The sequence below is a fragment of the Camarhynchus parvulus genome, chromosome 3 (assembly GCF_901933205.1).
Source record: "Camarhynchus parvulus chromosome 3, STF_HiC, whole genome shotgun sequence".
Classification (NCBI taxonomy): Eukaryota; Metazoa; Chordata; class Aves; order Passeriformes; family Thraupidae; genus Camarhynchus; species Camarhynchus parvulus.
In genome coordinates this window covers 68,504,546-68,519,698 of record NC_044573.1, presented here as the reverse complement: position 1 = coordinate 68,519,698, position 15,153 = coordinate 68,504,546, and the positions used below count along the sequence as shown (strand labels likewise).

The 15,153-nt window shown below is 36.6% G+C and overlaps 1 protein-coding gene across 1 annotated transcript in view; it reads right to left on the bottom strand.

Annotated features, from left to right (window-relative positions):
• SEC63 (SEC63 homolog, protein translocation regulator) overlaps positions 1 to 15,153 on the bottom strand; it is a 52,088-nt gene that overhangs the window by 15,716 nt on the left and 21,219 nt on the right. Inside the window, exons 6-11 of the mRNA XM_030944689.1 lie at positions 12,254 to 12,312; positions 11,472 to 11,522; positions 8,877 to 8,985; positions 6,353 to 6,447; positions 3,644 to 3,776; positions 2,374 to 2,466 (exon numbers count right to left, since the gene is read on the bottom strand). Of these exons, the coding sequence (XP_030800549.1) occupies positions 2,374 to 2,466; positions 3,644 to 3,776; positions 6,353 to 6,447; positions 8,877 to 8,985; positions 11,472 to 11,522; positions 12,254 to 12,312 (540 nt within the window). The remainder of the gene's footprint in view (positions 1 to 2,373; positions 2,467 to 3,643; positions 3,777 to 6,352; positions 6,448 to 8,876; positions 8,986 to 11,471; positions 11,523 to 12,253; positions 12,313 to 15,153) is intronic.

The window sequence follows — 15,153 nt, the reverse complement described above, 5'->3', positions numbered from 1 at the left end:
GATTACAAGGTAAGCATAAACTGCTGCAGACATTTTTAAGCTTCAAATAGTAACAAAAACCTTCCAGAATATTTGAAAGACAGGAGTGCAGCACAAAATGAGACTTCTCATCCCACTATCAATTTAGGTTTCACAAAGTATGATTTGTCACCAACATATTTCTTTAGATAGTACTAACACATGCCATTGCCTTTGTACGTTCACAGAGCTTGGACTGCTGAAAATCTATGACTAATTGGAGCATGTGATCCTTTTATGTACTGTGTCAAGGCTGATTTAAGTGAAAATTACAACTAGCCCCAAAACCAAATGCAGTTAAGTCACTTAAAATTATGGTTACAAATATAAACCTAAGCAAAGCAGTCTCTTAAAAATTTCAATACCCAAGTTCAATTGTATTCATCTTAAAAAAACACAACACAAAACCAAACCAATGCCACCTTTACAATTTCCAGTTTTTTCCCAGGGCAACACAGTTCTCTCTACAGGCACAGTCATCAAAAATAGGGTCAATGCATTAGATTTGTTAAATAAATAGTAAGTTGTAAAAGCAGTGACTTCACTTTACACCAAAGACCAAAATTCTGAAACCATTTACTTTGAAATGTCCAATTGCATTACTGTTAATGGGCAACAGTTGTGTACCACCTTCTCTTTAACACCATGTGCTGTGAGCACTGGCATGGAAGCAAGAGGAAATGTTTGGTTGTTTGGTAAAATTTCTGGCTACTGCCACTTTCAAATTTTGGAAATAATTTTAAGAAAAGCTGTTACAGAAATACCAGACAAGTCCTCAACTATACCTATGATACATACCTACTTTTCCCCCAAATCTAGGGAAGTAATTACTACCATACATAATCACAGCTATAAATTCTCTTCTGCTTTCACAAACTGCGTGAGGCTGGAAGAGATAATGATAATCCCTGGAAATTGTTAATGGTAGAGGTTGTTCAGATTTGGTTTATAAATAACCATTTCACATGCTAACAGAAAATTAGTTTACACCACTATATTTCAAAATACTGTCTCCTTTTATTTTAATTTAAGTTAAAATCTACAGTTCTGGGAACTTGAAAGCAATTTATTAAGAACAATGCAGCTATAAATATTTATTTTACTGTCAAATTAAGAAAGTATCTCTGTGTATATTCAGAACTAGAGGAAAAGAACACAGCTACCTGAAGGTCGTTTAGGTTGCAAGGTATATAATGCACTCTTATTCAGTATCTTATTTCAGCTTTTACAAGAAGAACTATAAGTGTTTCTCATTTTTCAAAGACTTCCAGTTCTGTTGAATAAAAAAAGCTTCTGCCTGTGTTATTTTGGTTTTATTTTGCACAAGAGAAAACAGCTATTTGCTAGTTGACTAATATATATATAGGCCATCTAAAAATGTATTTTTCAGAGCTTTGAAGTATTTTACAGTATCACAGAGGTTCAGGTACTTTTTATAAAACACTATCCAAATTCAAAGATAAAATAATCTAAGCTAGCACACAACATGCTTATCTGCTCACATCCCCGCTCACACTTAATTTTATTATGGAGCACAATTTCCAGCACCACTTGCCATAGTTCTGGGAAATATCTTTCCCAAAACCATTCTTACTAGGAGGCTATCAATGCTCATTAAAGGAGTTGTGGTCTAGTGAAGATCAACCAATAAGTATTGTTTGATAGCAAAAAAACAGTGACCAGGTTGACATAAAAAAATGCCTTGACTATGTTTGGTGCAAAAAGGAATGATATCCAAGTCTTTGCTTCCTTACACTGCAAAAAACCATCTTCTGAGAAACTGCCTGTTTACAGTGGGAAAAAATGCTTAAATATTATATTTCAATTAAATTATAATTTCTATGGCAAGACATACAGTTAAGCATCTACCCCTACAACTTCAGAATAAAACTACATAGCAGGCTGAAGAGCATAGAATTGAGACATGGAGAAATATGAGCAACATACAAAGAAATAATGGCAAAGAAATTATCTAAAAAACAAGAGGTACTCATAACAGGAGAGAAAAAATTGTAGAAGTGCAAATGGAAAGAACACAAGCATTATACTAAATGCTTTGCTACTGAAAATGAACCACATCTTCAAGAAAAGGTTTTCAATTGCAGTTAATGAGAAACTTTAATTGCAAAAATTACAGGCAGGACACAGACTCAGGATTTCAGATCAGAGCTTGGCAGCAGCAGCAGCATTTCAATCCTCAAAATAGAGAACTCTCTCATTACAAAAAGAGCAGCAGTGCATTCAGGCATTTCTAAATATCACAGGTTAGATTTCCCACAAGAACCAAAGATTTTATGAAGTATCACAGTGAAGAAACATATTTACTTGTTTTAATTATACAGTTTCTTTTCTTACCTTCCCTGCTTCGAGCCATTATTATTAGTTGGCAGATCACATTAATCATTTCTTGAAGTAGTGCAGGACTCTTCTTAAGGATAAACTGCTGATCTGCAAGATACAACTGGCTGCAATTATGCTGTACTACTTTTAGGAAAAACAATCAGTTTACATGAACTGGATCATTTAATGGCATGGTCTTCACTGCTATTCATTCTTGTATTACCAAAAAATGCCAATTTATTCTCACTGATATATCCATCTGTAACATTCCTTAAAAAAACTAGGAAAATGAAAGTGCTAAGAGGAAACAAATTTTGTATACCAGCTTCCACACCAAATGAAACAATATTTGTTAGATCCACCCAAAAAGAAGCAACAGGATGGTACAGACAATTTACCAGTCATATTAAAAATCACATTAATTCTTTAGGTAATCACAGGTTAAAACCAGGATTTTTAATTTTAAGTGAAACACCAGTTTTGCAAAAAACATCATTTGCAACATACCAAATTTTTTTGAATGCAGTTCTGTGAAAAACAGTAACTAAGGAAAAGAAAGATATTTTTCATGACTTTTTAAAACTGATTATTTTTCTTCTAAAAGGAACTGAAAATTTTGAAGCAAAGCATTTTCCCTGGTTTGTTGCTTTGCGTTTTTTTTTTTTTTTTTATTTCCATTAAAATATAGAACATCTCAACTTTGCTGGTCAGCCTAGAGCTATGGCTTTCATGGATGAAACTTAAGAAGTGCATTTAGAAACATTTCAGTTTCAATATTTAGAAGTATTAAAAATTCCAAAACACACACCAAAGCTCACAGGTAACTGATATTTAAAGTTCTAATCTTGTCATCTTTACTTCACATAGTGGGCTAAAAACCTCCAAAAATAAATACACATGGAAATGCCATAGAGAGCAAGATTATGCTGATCTTGGATTTCTTTGCTCTGAAAAGCAAATATACTTCACGTTTAGCTTTTTATTCTATTACAAAAATCAAAAACAATTTATCTAAGCTATATTTGCAGCCAAAAGCTTTAAAGAGTAAAATATCAGTATTGCAGGGCTGTCAGGAGAGTGAGGAAATGCTAAGTAAATGCTCTAAAGGGTCGTTAAAGTTGAAAAACTAAGCGGCTTGCATAGAGACTATTGAGCAGAGATCCATTCAACTCTTTACAGGACAAGAATCAAAAGTACTATAGCAGGCAGCAGTGCTTGCATCATAATAATAATGCAGCATCTTGCTCTGTTTCCAGTAATATCTGATATGGGGAGAAGCCATTACCTTCTTCAAGGACCTCAGGAACTTGCATCCGGGCAAGATGGGTCAACAGCAGAACTCTGGCTTTCAGACTGTAAGGGTAGGTGAGAGGAGGCTCATTCTTCTTTAAGTTGATGCCACCAATTTCTCTGATTAGCTAAAATAAAACAGTTAAACAGCTATTTTATTGCAAAATACAAGCAAATACAGGAGAAGAGTTCACAAGGGAAAAAAGCATGTTCACAAAAGCAAGAGTTTAAGAGTTTAAGTAACTTTTTCTTGGAAATTTCTGCAGAGATGAACATTAGTCATTTTTATTCAAAATCCAGCTCAAAAAAGTTTAAAAGCATCTTTATAAACCTTTTTGCCATGTGCAAAGGGGTGGGTTGTAAAGATTTGCATGCAATAAACTTGTCTTATGTAGTATTAAATAAATTTGTATTGACAGATAAGTATTTTTAATATCTGATTTTATTGCCAAGGTTTACTAGACTCAACCATATTTCTAAGGCATTGAATTTAACATGCACAAGCAACAGCATCACTTTGAGACCTTTCCCCCACCTAAGACACAGCGAACTTCCCTAGGAATAATTTCAGGTAAAACACGAAGGAGGTTTACAAGCCTGAAATCCCTGGTAGGCTGAAGATCAAGTATTTTAACTTCTTTGTAGACCACACCATCTTGAAAAAAGCATGGTGTTCTTTACTCAGGATGACCTTTCCTGTTCCCCACAGGATCAAGACCCAGAGTTCAAACAGGTCTGAGTAACAGTAGCTCAGATAAAGTAGCATTAGTACATGGCCCAGAAGCTTCACTTTTTGACTCAAAAATTCCAAAATCTTAAGACAAAAAGAGAACTTTGGGTATCAACAGCTAAGCTACACCAACCAGTCTTTCCCCACACTTGAAAAAAAGATCTTCTGACTCTCTTGTAAGAAGCTTCTTATAAGCACACCCTGGTGTAACCCCAGATCAAGAGCAGTAAAACTTAGAAAAGAGAATTTTGTGAAAAATGGGAACATTGATCATGGCCCCAAAAGCAGGATACACTAGCAGAAATTATTAGCAATACCCTTCTGTGTTGATGCTTCAGTGAATTGTTCTGCCATATAGTCAGAAAAAAACACAGATGACACTGAGTACTGGACCTTTAGAAAGGGAACAAAATCTGTCAAAAAATGCAAAGTCATGCACTTGCATACTAACAAGAACAGCAGCTCAAAGATGGGAACTGTTAGCTGGAAAACAAAGATACCTAAGATGGGGAAATTCTGAAAACTTACTGATCCCCCTCTAGTTGTACTAAACCACCATATAAAACAGCTGTGGAAAAGATTATGCTGAAAGTCATTCCCTGCAGAAATACAGGAACAGTAGTGCCATCAACTAAGGCACTGTTAAGACTTAACACAGAATGCTGTGGACAATTCTAAGCAGATAAAAAATAATGTAAAATTTAGAAATCTATCAGCTGGGAACAGTACCCTGTTCAGTACACAGCAGGAGAAGCAAAATGAGCCTTTTGGAAAAGAGAGGAATGAAAGACAGCAGTTTTTCTAGTTTAGGAAAACAAAGACAAAAAGATGTCTAATGGGCTATTGCTTGTGTCTACAGATGCATAAGGATATACACAGCAAGAATAGTTTAGACTCCAGAATAGTGATGATAAAAACCAAGGATACAAATTGGTCACAAACAAGACTCCTAATCACTAGAACAGCAAGTTCTGGAACAGCTTCTCAGCAGGATATGGTTACAGAAGGCTTGACTGCTTTTTAAATAATGAATGATTAAATGTAAAAGGCCTTGCAGAATGCCAATGCTGGCAACAGCATGGGTGAAGAACCACTGATCAAGGTCTTTTCCAGCCTTTTGCTCTCATTGCTGAAAACCCCCACTTTACTGCAATTCCATCTTCTACTCAAAGCCCACAACATGATAAAGAATTTGTAAAAGAGACAAAGACAATAAAGTAAAAGAATATAGACTGACTTTTACATTTAGGTCACATTTAAAACATGAAAACTCAACTGTGTGCATGCAAATGTTAAATCTGTGAGACTATTTCCCCCTTTTTTTGCCAACTCAGAACATTTTTATTGAAGCATTTTGTATACTATGTTTTAAACTTCTTAAATCAAAGCGTTAGTTTCTGATAAATAAGAATTTCTAATACTCTGCTAGTAAAAATTATTTGCCACAGTATGCATTTATGGCATCTCTGATGTCATTGGAAACACTGAATGGAAATGAATATAAAAGGCTATCAGAGGGGAACAGATATTCATGGAGGAATCTCCATGATATTTAAAGACATTACTGATTCAGACATCAAATAATAATTTTATTTTATTGGCAACGCACTCAACCAGATTTGTGTTAACAATTTAAAAGAACATGAAATGGTGATCACCTCCTTATGTCAATTCTCAAAATTTTTAAGGATTAACACTCTAATTTCCTATTTACTTTACCCCTCCCTAAAAGTCCAATACAGCAGCCTATATACTAAACCAATTCAATTTAAAATAAGCATTAGCATCATTAATGCCATCTTTTCTTTTAAAAAAGTTTAAATCAAGTCTAGCTTCTAACTCCTATTTCTGAAGGGATACAGCTGCCTCACTACAAAGTCTGAAGAACTTGAATTCTGCCAGCAGGTCCCCCAGAAGCATCACCTCCCTCTTCCCTTGAAGGGGTCAGTTAAAACACCTCTGGACGTGACTGACCTGAGGTATCTGGATGTTGTCTGCTGGTCTGCTCGTCGCATCTTTGTTGTACTGAGGATCAAATTCAGATGCCCCTGCTAAAACCATGATAAGCCCTGCAAAGATAATTGGAGTCAGACAAAGAAAATGTCAACATCCAAAGCCACCAACTGCTTTCTTCAGAACTTTCAGCCATAAAACTTATTCCCGTTCCTCCCCCAACAACCATGAATATCTACATCCCCTACTTAATGGATCAGTTACTACTGCCACAGGGCAAGGAGGCAGGAATCAATGTCTGGCACAAAACAAAAGAGATGATTCAGGGCTCAGTTTTGCATGGTATAAAGTCCAGCATTTGACACTTAATGTCTTGAAAAGAACATAATTAGACTTCATTAGGACTAACAGACATCACTGTACAGCAGTTTGACTACTTCTGCATGCTCACAGAACCATTCCTCACAGCAGCCCACGTGCCTGCAGCAGTACCACAATGTGTATGGAAGAGGGAGGCAGGAAGGATAAAATTTCAGCTCCATTTTCTGCTCAGTCAGCATTGAAAATTCACCAAAAAAATTTGTAATTATGAGAAAAGCAGTCCAATAAATAATCCTACAAACAAATTGCACAAAGATGATGGACTGCTCTATTCTTAATGTGATTAGGAAAATCCATGTTACCACAAAACATTCTGTAGTGTAATTAAAATAAAAGCCCCATTGTGAGCTTTTTAGTCCCATTGTGAGCTTCCTGCTCATGAACATACCAGACCCCTCAGCCACAGACAATCAGAGAGAGCTCACACAATCATTTGCTCCAGTTAAAATAACTTTTTTAGCAGTAGTTACTCAAGCTTCCTTCTTATATTTTGAGCAAGTGCTCTTACGAGCAAGTCAAAATTATTTTTGCCTACCTGCAGTGCCCAGTGAATTCAGACTAGTAACAATGAGTCAAGTTCCCTCAGCATCAATTTTCATTTCCATGCTCAATTATCTATTCACTTCCTCAGCACAGCATATTGAAGACTTTCAGATGACTATAAATATCTTCCCATTATATAAAATCAACAACTGAAAATCTCCAGGAAAGGAGATTCTGAAAGTTTGTTTGTCCTGAAGCTTGAAAAAATACCTTAAAACAAGGCAAGTCATGCAGATTTATCTCATCATTTTCCTAGCCTGGTTTGATGACATTTGCTGGCACTGATATACCACACTACAGCGGAATTCACAACCAAGCAAAAGCCTTACCTGATCACTGTGAGGTTTGTCTAAACCACCTCAGCTGCACCTCAGTTTTCATTCAGACTGCACAACAGACCTCAGTAGAAAAAACTGACCTGCCTCTGATCCTGGAACTACCTAACAGCGTTAAGTCCTTAAATAAGGCCACTTAAGCCTAGAGTCCACTTTTTAACCAACCTTTAGGAGGGACAAGGAAAGCCTCGAAGTTGGGTTCTGAATGAGGTTCAATATGAAACAAATTACTGTTAAAACAAGTCTGAAAAAAGAAAGCGGTCTCCCTAAACTTCTCAAGTCTCACATACTCTCTCTTTTCTCACCTAGCTGGAGATAGGAAAAAGCATAAGAGTCTGACAAAAGAGTATAAAACAGTCTGAATTAATCCCACACACAAACCCATGTGTCCTGTGAATAAAAGGGTAACATCTTTTCATGCTCTTATTCCCTACACCATTTGGATGATCCGCAAAACATTTCTGCTCTGTAGGACAAGGATGGATCAAGAGCAGATTTTAGCAATCTTCCAGCAAATTTAAAGCAAAAAACAGTGCAATTCAAAGAAGTAAGAAAATATATTCATGAACCCTTTTTAGAAGGTTTTGGGGGTTCCTCTATTCTGTTTTTCAATTGCTCTGAGCATGCAATCGAGTTAAATCCTATCTAGAACTCAGCAGTACTGTGGCAATTCCTCAGGCTCATTCCAGCCTCCAAACTGTAACATACAATTTTGCAGCAACAAAGTACACCTAGAGTTTTCTCCAAAAAAATGGGAGGGGGTCCTTTAAAATCAGGGAGTAGACAAGAAAAGGAAGCATATTGAAAGATACAAGCAAGTAACAAAGTAACATAAAACTGATAGCAATTTTTTAACAGAAATCTAGCTCTCTAACATCTAAAAACAAGAAATGCTATTGCATTCTTTATGCGTACAAGAATTTTATGAAGCCCCTAAAAATTCCAAAGCCTGTTTTTTTACACAAACAGAAGAAAACACACAGAGGTTTGCTCCTACTGGCAACTGAGGGCTACAGGCAGGTCAGCATGTTTTTCCCAACAAACAATACCGCTTTTTCTTTCTTTTTTTTTCATGTATAGATAGACATAAATATATCCCTCTACCAAACATTTACTTTTTACAGAGTATTCTTCACCTGCAACAGAATTAAGTTTTAAAAACACTCTAAAGGAACCCAAAGCATTACTTCAAGCTAATCAAGGCCTATAAAATAGAAGTAATTTAATGTCAGCAGACTGACACTTCCAGAGCAACACACCTACAGTTGAAGATGCCTTATACTTACGTTTCATGTCCATGTTCCGGGTTTTATAGACAAAGTATGTATATATTTGAGTTGTCCGAATGAGAATCTGATCTCCACTGTATCGTATTGATCGGTACCACCAGGAACCCTGAAATATTCAACAGGAACAGACTGATGTCAGCTACAAGGAAGCATCAAAAGAGCCATACTGCATGACCTCGTGTCTGTCAACAACCAGGTAACTCGGCCCAACTGATATCATGTATGTTGAGGTGAACTGAATTTCAAAAAGGAGAGGGGAACAAAAATGTATTTGCTGACACAAACTTTAAAAGCACGCTGATAAATTCATCTGAGAGAATCTAATGTTAAACATTTTTAAATGACCTCTAGCCTAGAGACATTTTCCCCAGCACAAACACCTGCACACATATACACTGCTTGGTTTATTTCTGGTGTTGTTTTAATAAATCCACTAAACAGAAAATTCACTCGATTTACCACTTGCTATACATGATGTGGTAACTCCTTACAGTGCACCTCAGCATTCAAATCGGGTTTAGGCAGCCCAAGACCAAACCAAGAACAAAGAGATTTCTTTCACTATGAGAAAATTTGCAAAACTGTGATTTAAGTCACCTGACCACAAAATGCTTTTCAGAACAGGAATCTGGAGGTGGCATGGGGCCCTCACTGCAAATTTTCAGAATTAAGCCATACACCTTCAGGTTGACAGAAGAAGAGCAACACTCTGATAATTGCCTAATTAGCATTACACCAGTGATTCAAATTACAGAACTCACTCTACAGTGGTTATACTCTCTAATATATTTTCAGAAAAATGGTGTGCTGGGTTATAAACTGCAATCTGTTCATTAAACTCCTCCCTGTAAGCAAAGCTCATTTAACATAAGAAAACACATTGAAGATACTCCTCTATCTACTGTGAAATTTATTATCAGTGAAGAGCAACAAGCAGTAAAGTAGTTAAGTGATGCTTACTACTATTAGTTTCATAATAATTCCCCCACTATGGAAAGAATTCTGCAATCTACTTAATTATTTGGGAAATACTCAAGGAGTGGCTCCAACAAATTTTTTAATAAATTAGGTTTGATTAATCCGTGATAGATGAATGCTGACACAGTATATTACACAGCTTTCTACAATGCTTTTCTGCACAAAAAATTAATTATAACCCCACAGCTCTCAAATATTTGTACAAGTACAGGTATTGGAAGAAAAATGTACCTAGCCAGTCCAAACCTACATGAAAAAGGCTGCCCTAACTGCTTCTGCAGATACAGCTCCTCTCTCTTGCCTCACGTACAGGACATTATTTAGGTCAGAGGAAGTCTGGAAAGAACTACTTATCATTATTGTCCTTTTTCATTAATCTGGATTCAAAGGGTGGAAGTAGCCTTACTTTATTTTAGATGCCCATCAAACATAGGATGACCACACTGCAGTTAAGTTTGCCTTCTTTATTGATTCATGAAAGAGAAACTGACCCATTAAAGGCATGAATTATCTTGTATGTCTACTTTCAAATGAAATTATAAAATAACTTGCTCCATAAAAATGACTATTCCTCTTCACTGATTTATAAAAGAAATTTACTGTGACAAGTCTGAACATACGAGTCTACATCTGGTATGGGGCAAGAAGAGGCAGAAAATTTTTTCTGTGCTCACAACATTTGTTTGTACCAACAGCAAGGTTGTTTTCCTTTCACTTGAGCTATGATAAACCTGGTGTAAGTCATTAAAAGTATCTGTATACAAAAAAGCATCAACTGAATCCTAAAAGGAAGGCATGAAAAAAATCTGCATCCTCGATTTTAGACTTTTTATTCAACCATTTGTTGAAGTCAGCACATTTAATCTTCTAAACTAAATTTTCAATTGCACAGAAAGACTCAAAGGGAAGGAATAATGTCTCTCTTGAGGCTCTGCACACACTGATACAAGCAGCTGCGAAGACCTCAGGACACTTTTTCAAATGAAAATCTACTTTCCAAGAACATGAGGGCCTTTTGGTGTCAGTTTTCTAAGTCTTGCTTCATGCCACACCCCAAATGCACAATCACTGGATAAAGAAAATTGTTTAAAAGCAATACTTTAGGGCAAACCCAAGCCCTGAAATAACACTCACCTACCAAATGATTCCTCACACAAAGCAATGTCAAGGGCAAACATCTCATGATGTACAGAAGATCAATAAAAACTGAAGTTATTTAAACAAAGGCAGGCAGGAAAAACTAAATCAACCACCTGCTTCACCTGCAGTAATCATTCTAGCACCACCAGCTAGAGACATCTCAGTCTTTACTATAACACCACTGAATATCCTCTTGAGCTCATCACCTCAATAATTTTCTTGAGAAAGAAGCTACAAGACAAGTTACGTAACTTAATAATTCTTGTGATAACCAGTATTTTCCCTGGAGTCTCCTCTCTATCATGGCATTGCATTTTTCTGGAAACTCTACAGCAGCTACACTTTTTTCACAATAAAACACCACCTTTTAAAAAACAGCTCACTTGCACTCTCTATGAAAGGTAAGAATGAGAACTCTAAGACAGGCTTTTTTACAACTTGGTTACAGAGAGTAAAATATCAGATACTACTTACCACAACAACTGGAAGAATAACCATAAATGCTAATCCATATACAAACAACACCTACAGAAAAAATACAAAACATACTGTATTAGATACTGTGGCTACTTAATACCCCTCTTGTTTAATCTTTATTCTAAAATAGTCAAGTAGCACTACCACAAGCTTACTAAAAATTATCACAAGCTTACTGTATAATAGTGTAATTATTTCTGAAGAGCAACTTACAAGTAATATAACAAGGTATGGCTTAAATAAGGAGTGTCAGTTTAGTGTGATTCAGATATGCATCAGTTTAAACGATTCACACACTGTCACAGGTCAGATTCTTTAATAAATAAAAAGTTAGCAGCAAGACTGTGATGTAGCGGAGAGAGATCAAAAGAAATCAAGTGGTTAAGAAAAACACCTTGCAGCAACAAACACAACAGGAAGAACATTTAGATACTGTATGATGAGAGCATCACTAGCAAACCAAATGGAACTGGAGAAACCCAGCACGCAACTCTGTGTTTCCTTGCAAGAGTGAACACACACTTTGTAGCAGGGATGACCACAGCAGACCCTCTTTGTCATTGGAATGAGATCCATCCAAACATATTCATACTTTACTCTCAAAGGTTAGATTTAAGCTACTCTAACACCCACAACTTCTGAAATTTGCTTCAAAGATGTGCACTTGGACCAAAGTATTAATGCGTTCTGACTGAAAATGCGCAGTATTAAGCAAATGTGTTTTTTCAAAAACACTTGGAAGTTCACCTTAAAATCTTGAGCTAAGTAAGCTGACTCACCAGAATTGAATTTTTCTGATCCACAATCCAAGCTGGCAAAGCTATACCGAAGCTTGTAGCTGTAGGATGAAAGAAAATAAGTTCACTATAAAATACTGAGAAACATTTTTGAAGTCACATTATGTCTAACAAAAAAAAAAAAAAACTACCAACCCACAAAAAACCCACTCATGTTTATTACTTCAATAAGCAAAATTTTAACAAATAGAGCAAAATCAAGCAACAAATTAGAAATACGCCAAGTATGCAATAACAAGACTTAAATCCAACACCTGAAATACCAAGTATTTTAGCTTAACATATTGCAGTAAAATAGATAGGCAAGATTTATTTATACATATATAAAAAATTCGAAGATTTGTGAGTTTTGCATTGCAGAGTTTTCACCAGTTTAAACACATATAGTTAAGTAAGCAAACGTACTGCAAGAAAATGGTCTGAGCTAATTACTTCTATGGGTAGTTCTACTGGCTTGTCCCTCTAAGAAAATGTTCTAAACATAAAACCCTCTATCAGCTCCAATTTCTATGATTGGTAAGAAAGCGTAGGCGGATACAGTGTGGGTAAATAAAGGTAGTATAGAAAGTAATCTTATCCCCTAAAGAGTCGCAGCTGAGCCAATCACTAAGGATTAGGAGCAGGCCTGATGTTAACAGGCCACACCTGTAGCCAATCAGAAGAGTGTTATAAAAGAGTGGATTGGTTGGTTGAGGGGAGCTGGAGCCAGTTGGCTGCTGTGAGCACAAGGAAGAGTCAGTGCCTAGAGGAGCTGCCTACAAGAAACATCAAGGAGGTATGAAACGCTGGCAATATGGAACCCTTGCAATGTAATGACAACAGAACTCTTGCACTATAATGACAACAAGAAAGAAAGAGGAACACTCTTTAATTCAAAAGAACTTGGGCTACAGAAAACAGAAGATATGATTCTCTAACATCTCCAGTATACAGATCTGAATAGTGAGTAGCATAAAATAGCTTTTCAGACACAGGTGGTAATAAATTAAATTTTGCTAACATTATCTATCCCAATACTAAGAGTTCCATGAAACCAATAGGGGAAAGAAAAAAAAGTAGGACTTTATAGATTTCTAGGACCTGCTTAAAAGGAAAACAAAATGTTTTCCTTAGTACTAGCTGTTATCCATGAGGAGTAATGCCTTAAGGATGGGCTAGGATCTCTCTGTAGTTAGGCACTACACTGATGCCATCTCCAACAGCCATCAATTCAGATAAACAGTTGTTACCCATAAGACTAATGTGATCTCTCTAAGCTGAAAATTACTATTCCTTGAGTCTCCAATCAAACATCTGACAAGCCTGACCACACCTCAGCCTTAGGAGTTCAACCAGATGATACCCAGTGAATTTACCACATTAAGTTACAGGAAATGCCTTGCCCTGGAGAATGAAGAGCTCCAGACTCTAATCTGTTAATGATTATGGATTTTTAGAAGAATCTACTAAAAATCTGTCTTTTACTGATGGAGTAAATTTCAGTTTACTACAATATTTTTGACCTTTAGGATTGTAGCCTTAAATTGTTCCAGGAACAGAAGCAGTTCAGTAAAAAGCTTTCTCTTCTGGTCTGAGAGTCTCCTTGCCCCCACTCGTGCCCACTGAGCTGAAGCACCAGCAAATACCAGGGGGAAATAGGCTTTAATCATAAGGCACTTTTAGTAGACTATCTTTATATTCTTCAGATCTCCCTCACCTGCTTATAAACACTCTTTGAGCGATTTTGCGTTTACTTTTAGTAAAGCAGCAAGTCATGCAAATACAAAAAGCCCTTGTTTGCCTGCCTCTGGCCTCACACTGCTTCAGCTGGATAGAGAGGAATGCTGCTCCCTGTTCCTCTGTGCTGGGCACAGAGGGTGGGATGTACCACATTGAACTTGGTTGGGCATGGCTAACCTCAGATGTGCTTCATCTCAGCCCAGAAAATCCCTCCATGAGGGACTGTATCCATCCTTTGTCTGTACAGAACTAGAAGACTAGAGTACAGAGCTTGGGTATATGTTTTACACCACAGATGTATAAATAGAGAGAAGAATTTAAGTAAATTAGAAAGTGTCTCACATTTTAATGTGGAACAAGGTTAGAGAATAGAGAGAGAAAAGTTCAGGGACTTCTCCCACTCTTCAGATGTCTCAAACAATAACGAGAGGTTTAGAAATCAAGCAGAGAATTCTACTTCCACTGAAGTCTGAGGTAGAGTTTTCAGAAGAGCAGGAGGCTTGATGCTCACAGTACGAGCTGCTACCTACCCTGCCAAAAAATCATTTCATTTTGCCCTCTGGGAATCCAAAGTCTCTTAGGTTTGTGAATACAAACACTAAACCAACCAAAGATGTTTGTGCCTTCTCAAGTTTTGGCTGTTTTCTTTTGACATCACAGCTTCGGGTCCATTCAAGGACACACACACAACTGCCTAACTTCAAATCTTATGCCTTGTCAACACTGAGTAGCTTACGGATGCGAAAAACAATTTAGCAACCACAAAGGTCCTAGTGAAGCTATTAAAATTTATAGTACCATTTTGCTGATATTGTGACAGCATTTCTGAAGAAAGACTATCTGTATTTTGTAGCAAGAGGGATAGAGACCTCTTACTTGCCAAGCAAAGGAAGTACTAGAAGCTAGGAGTTGATAGAAATCTGTTATGCTATAAAACACAGTGATTAAAGAAGCCAATCCACCTCCTTAGTCCATTAGAAATGCCTTTGTCAGACTGTGATATAGTTGGCAAATAGGTCTTTTTGAAGGAAGAGGGAAGATTTTTATTTCTTTGAAACACCAGTTCAAGGGCTAGGGTTGGCTTTTTTGTCTTATAAATTAATGTCCTATGTTGGGTGGATATAATTCAAAAGAAGAATTTACAGCACAGATGACAGAGTACC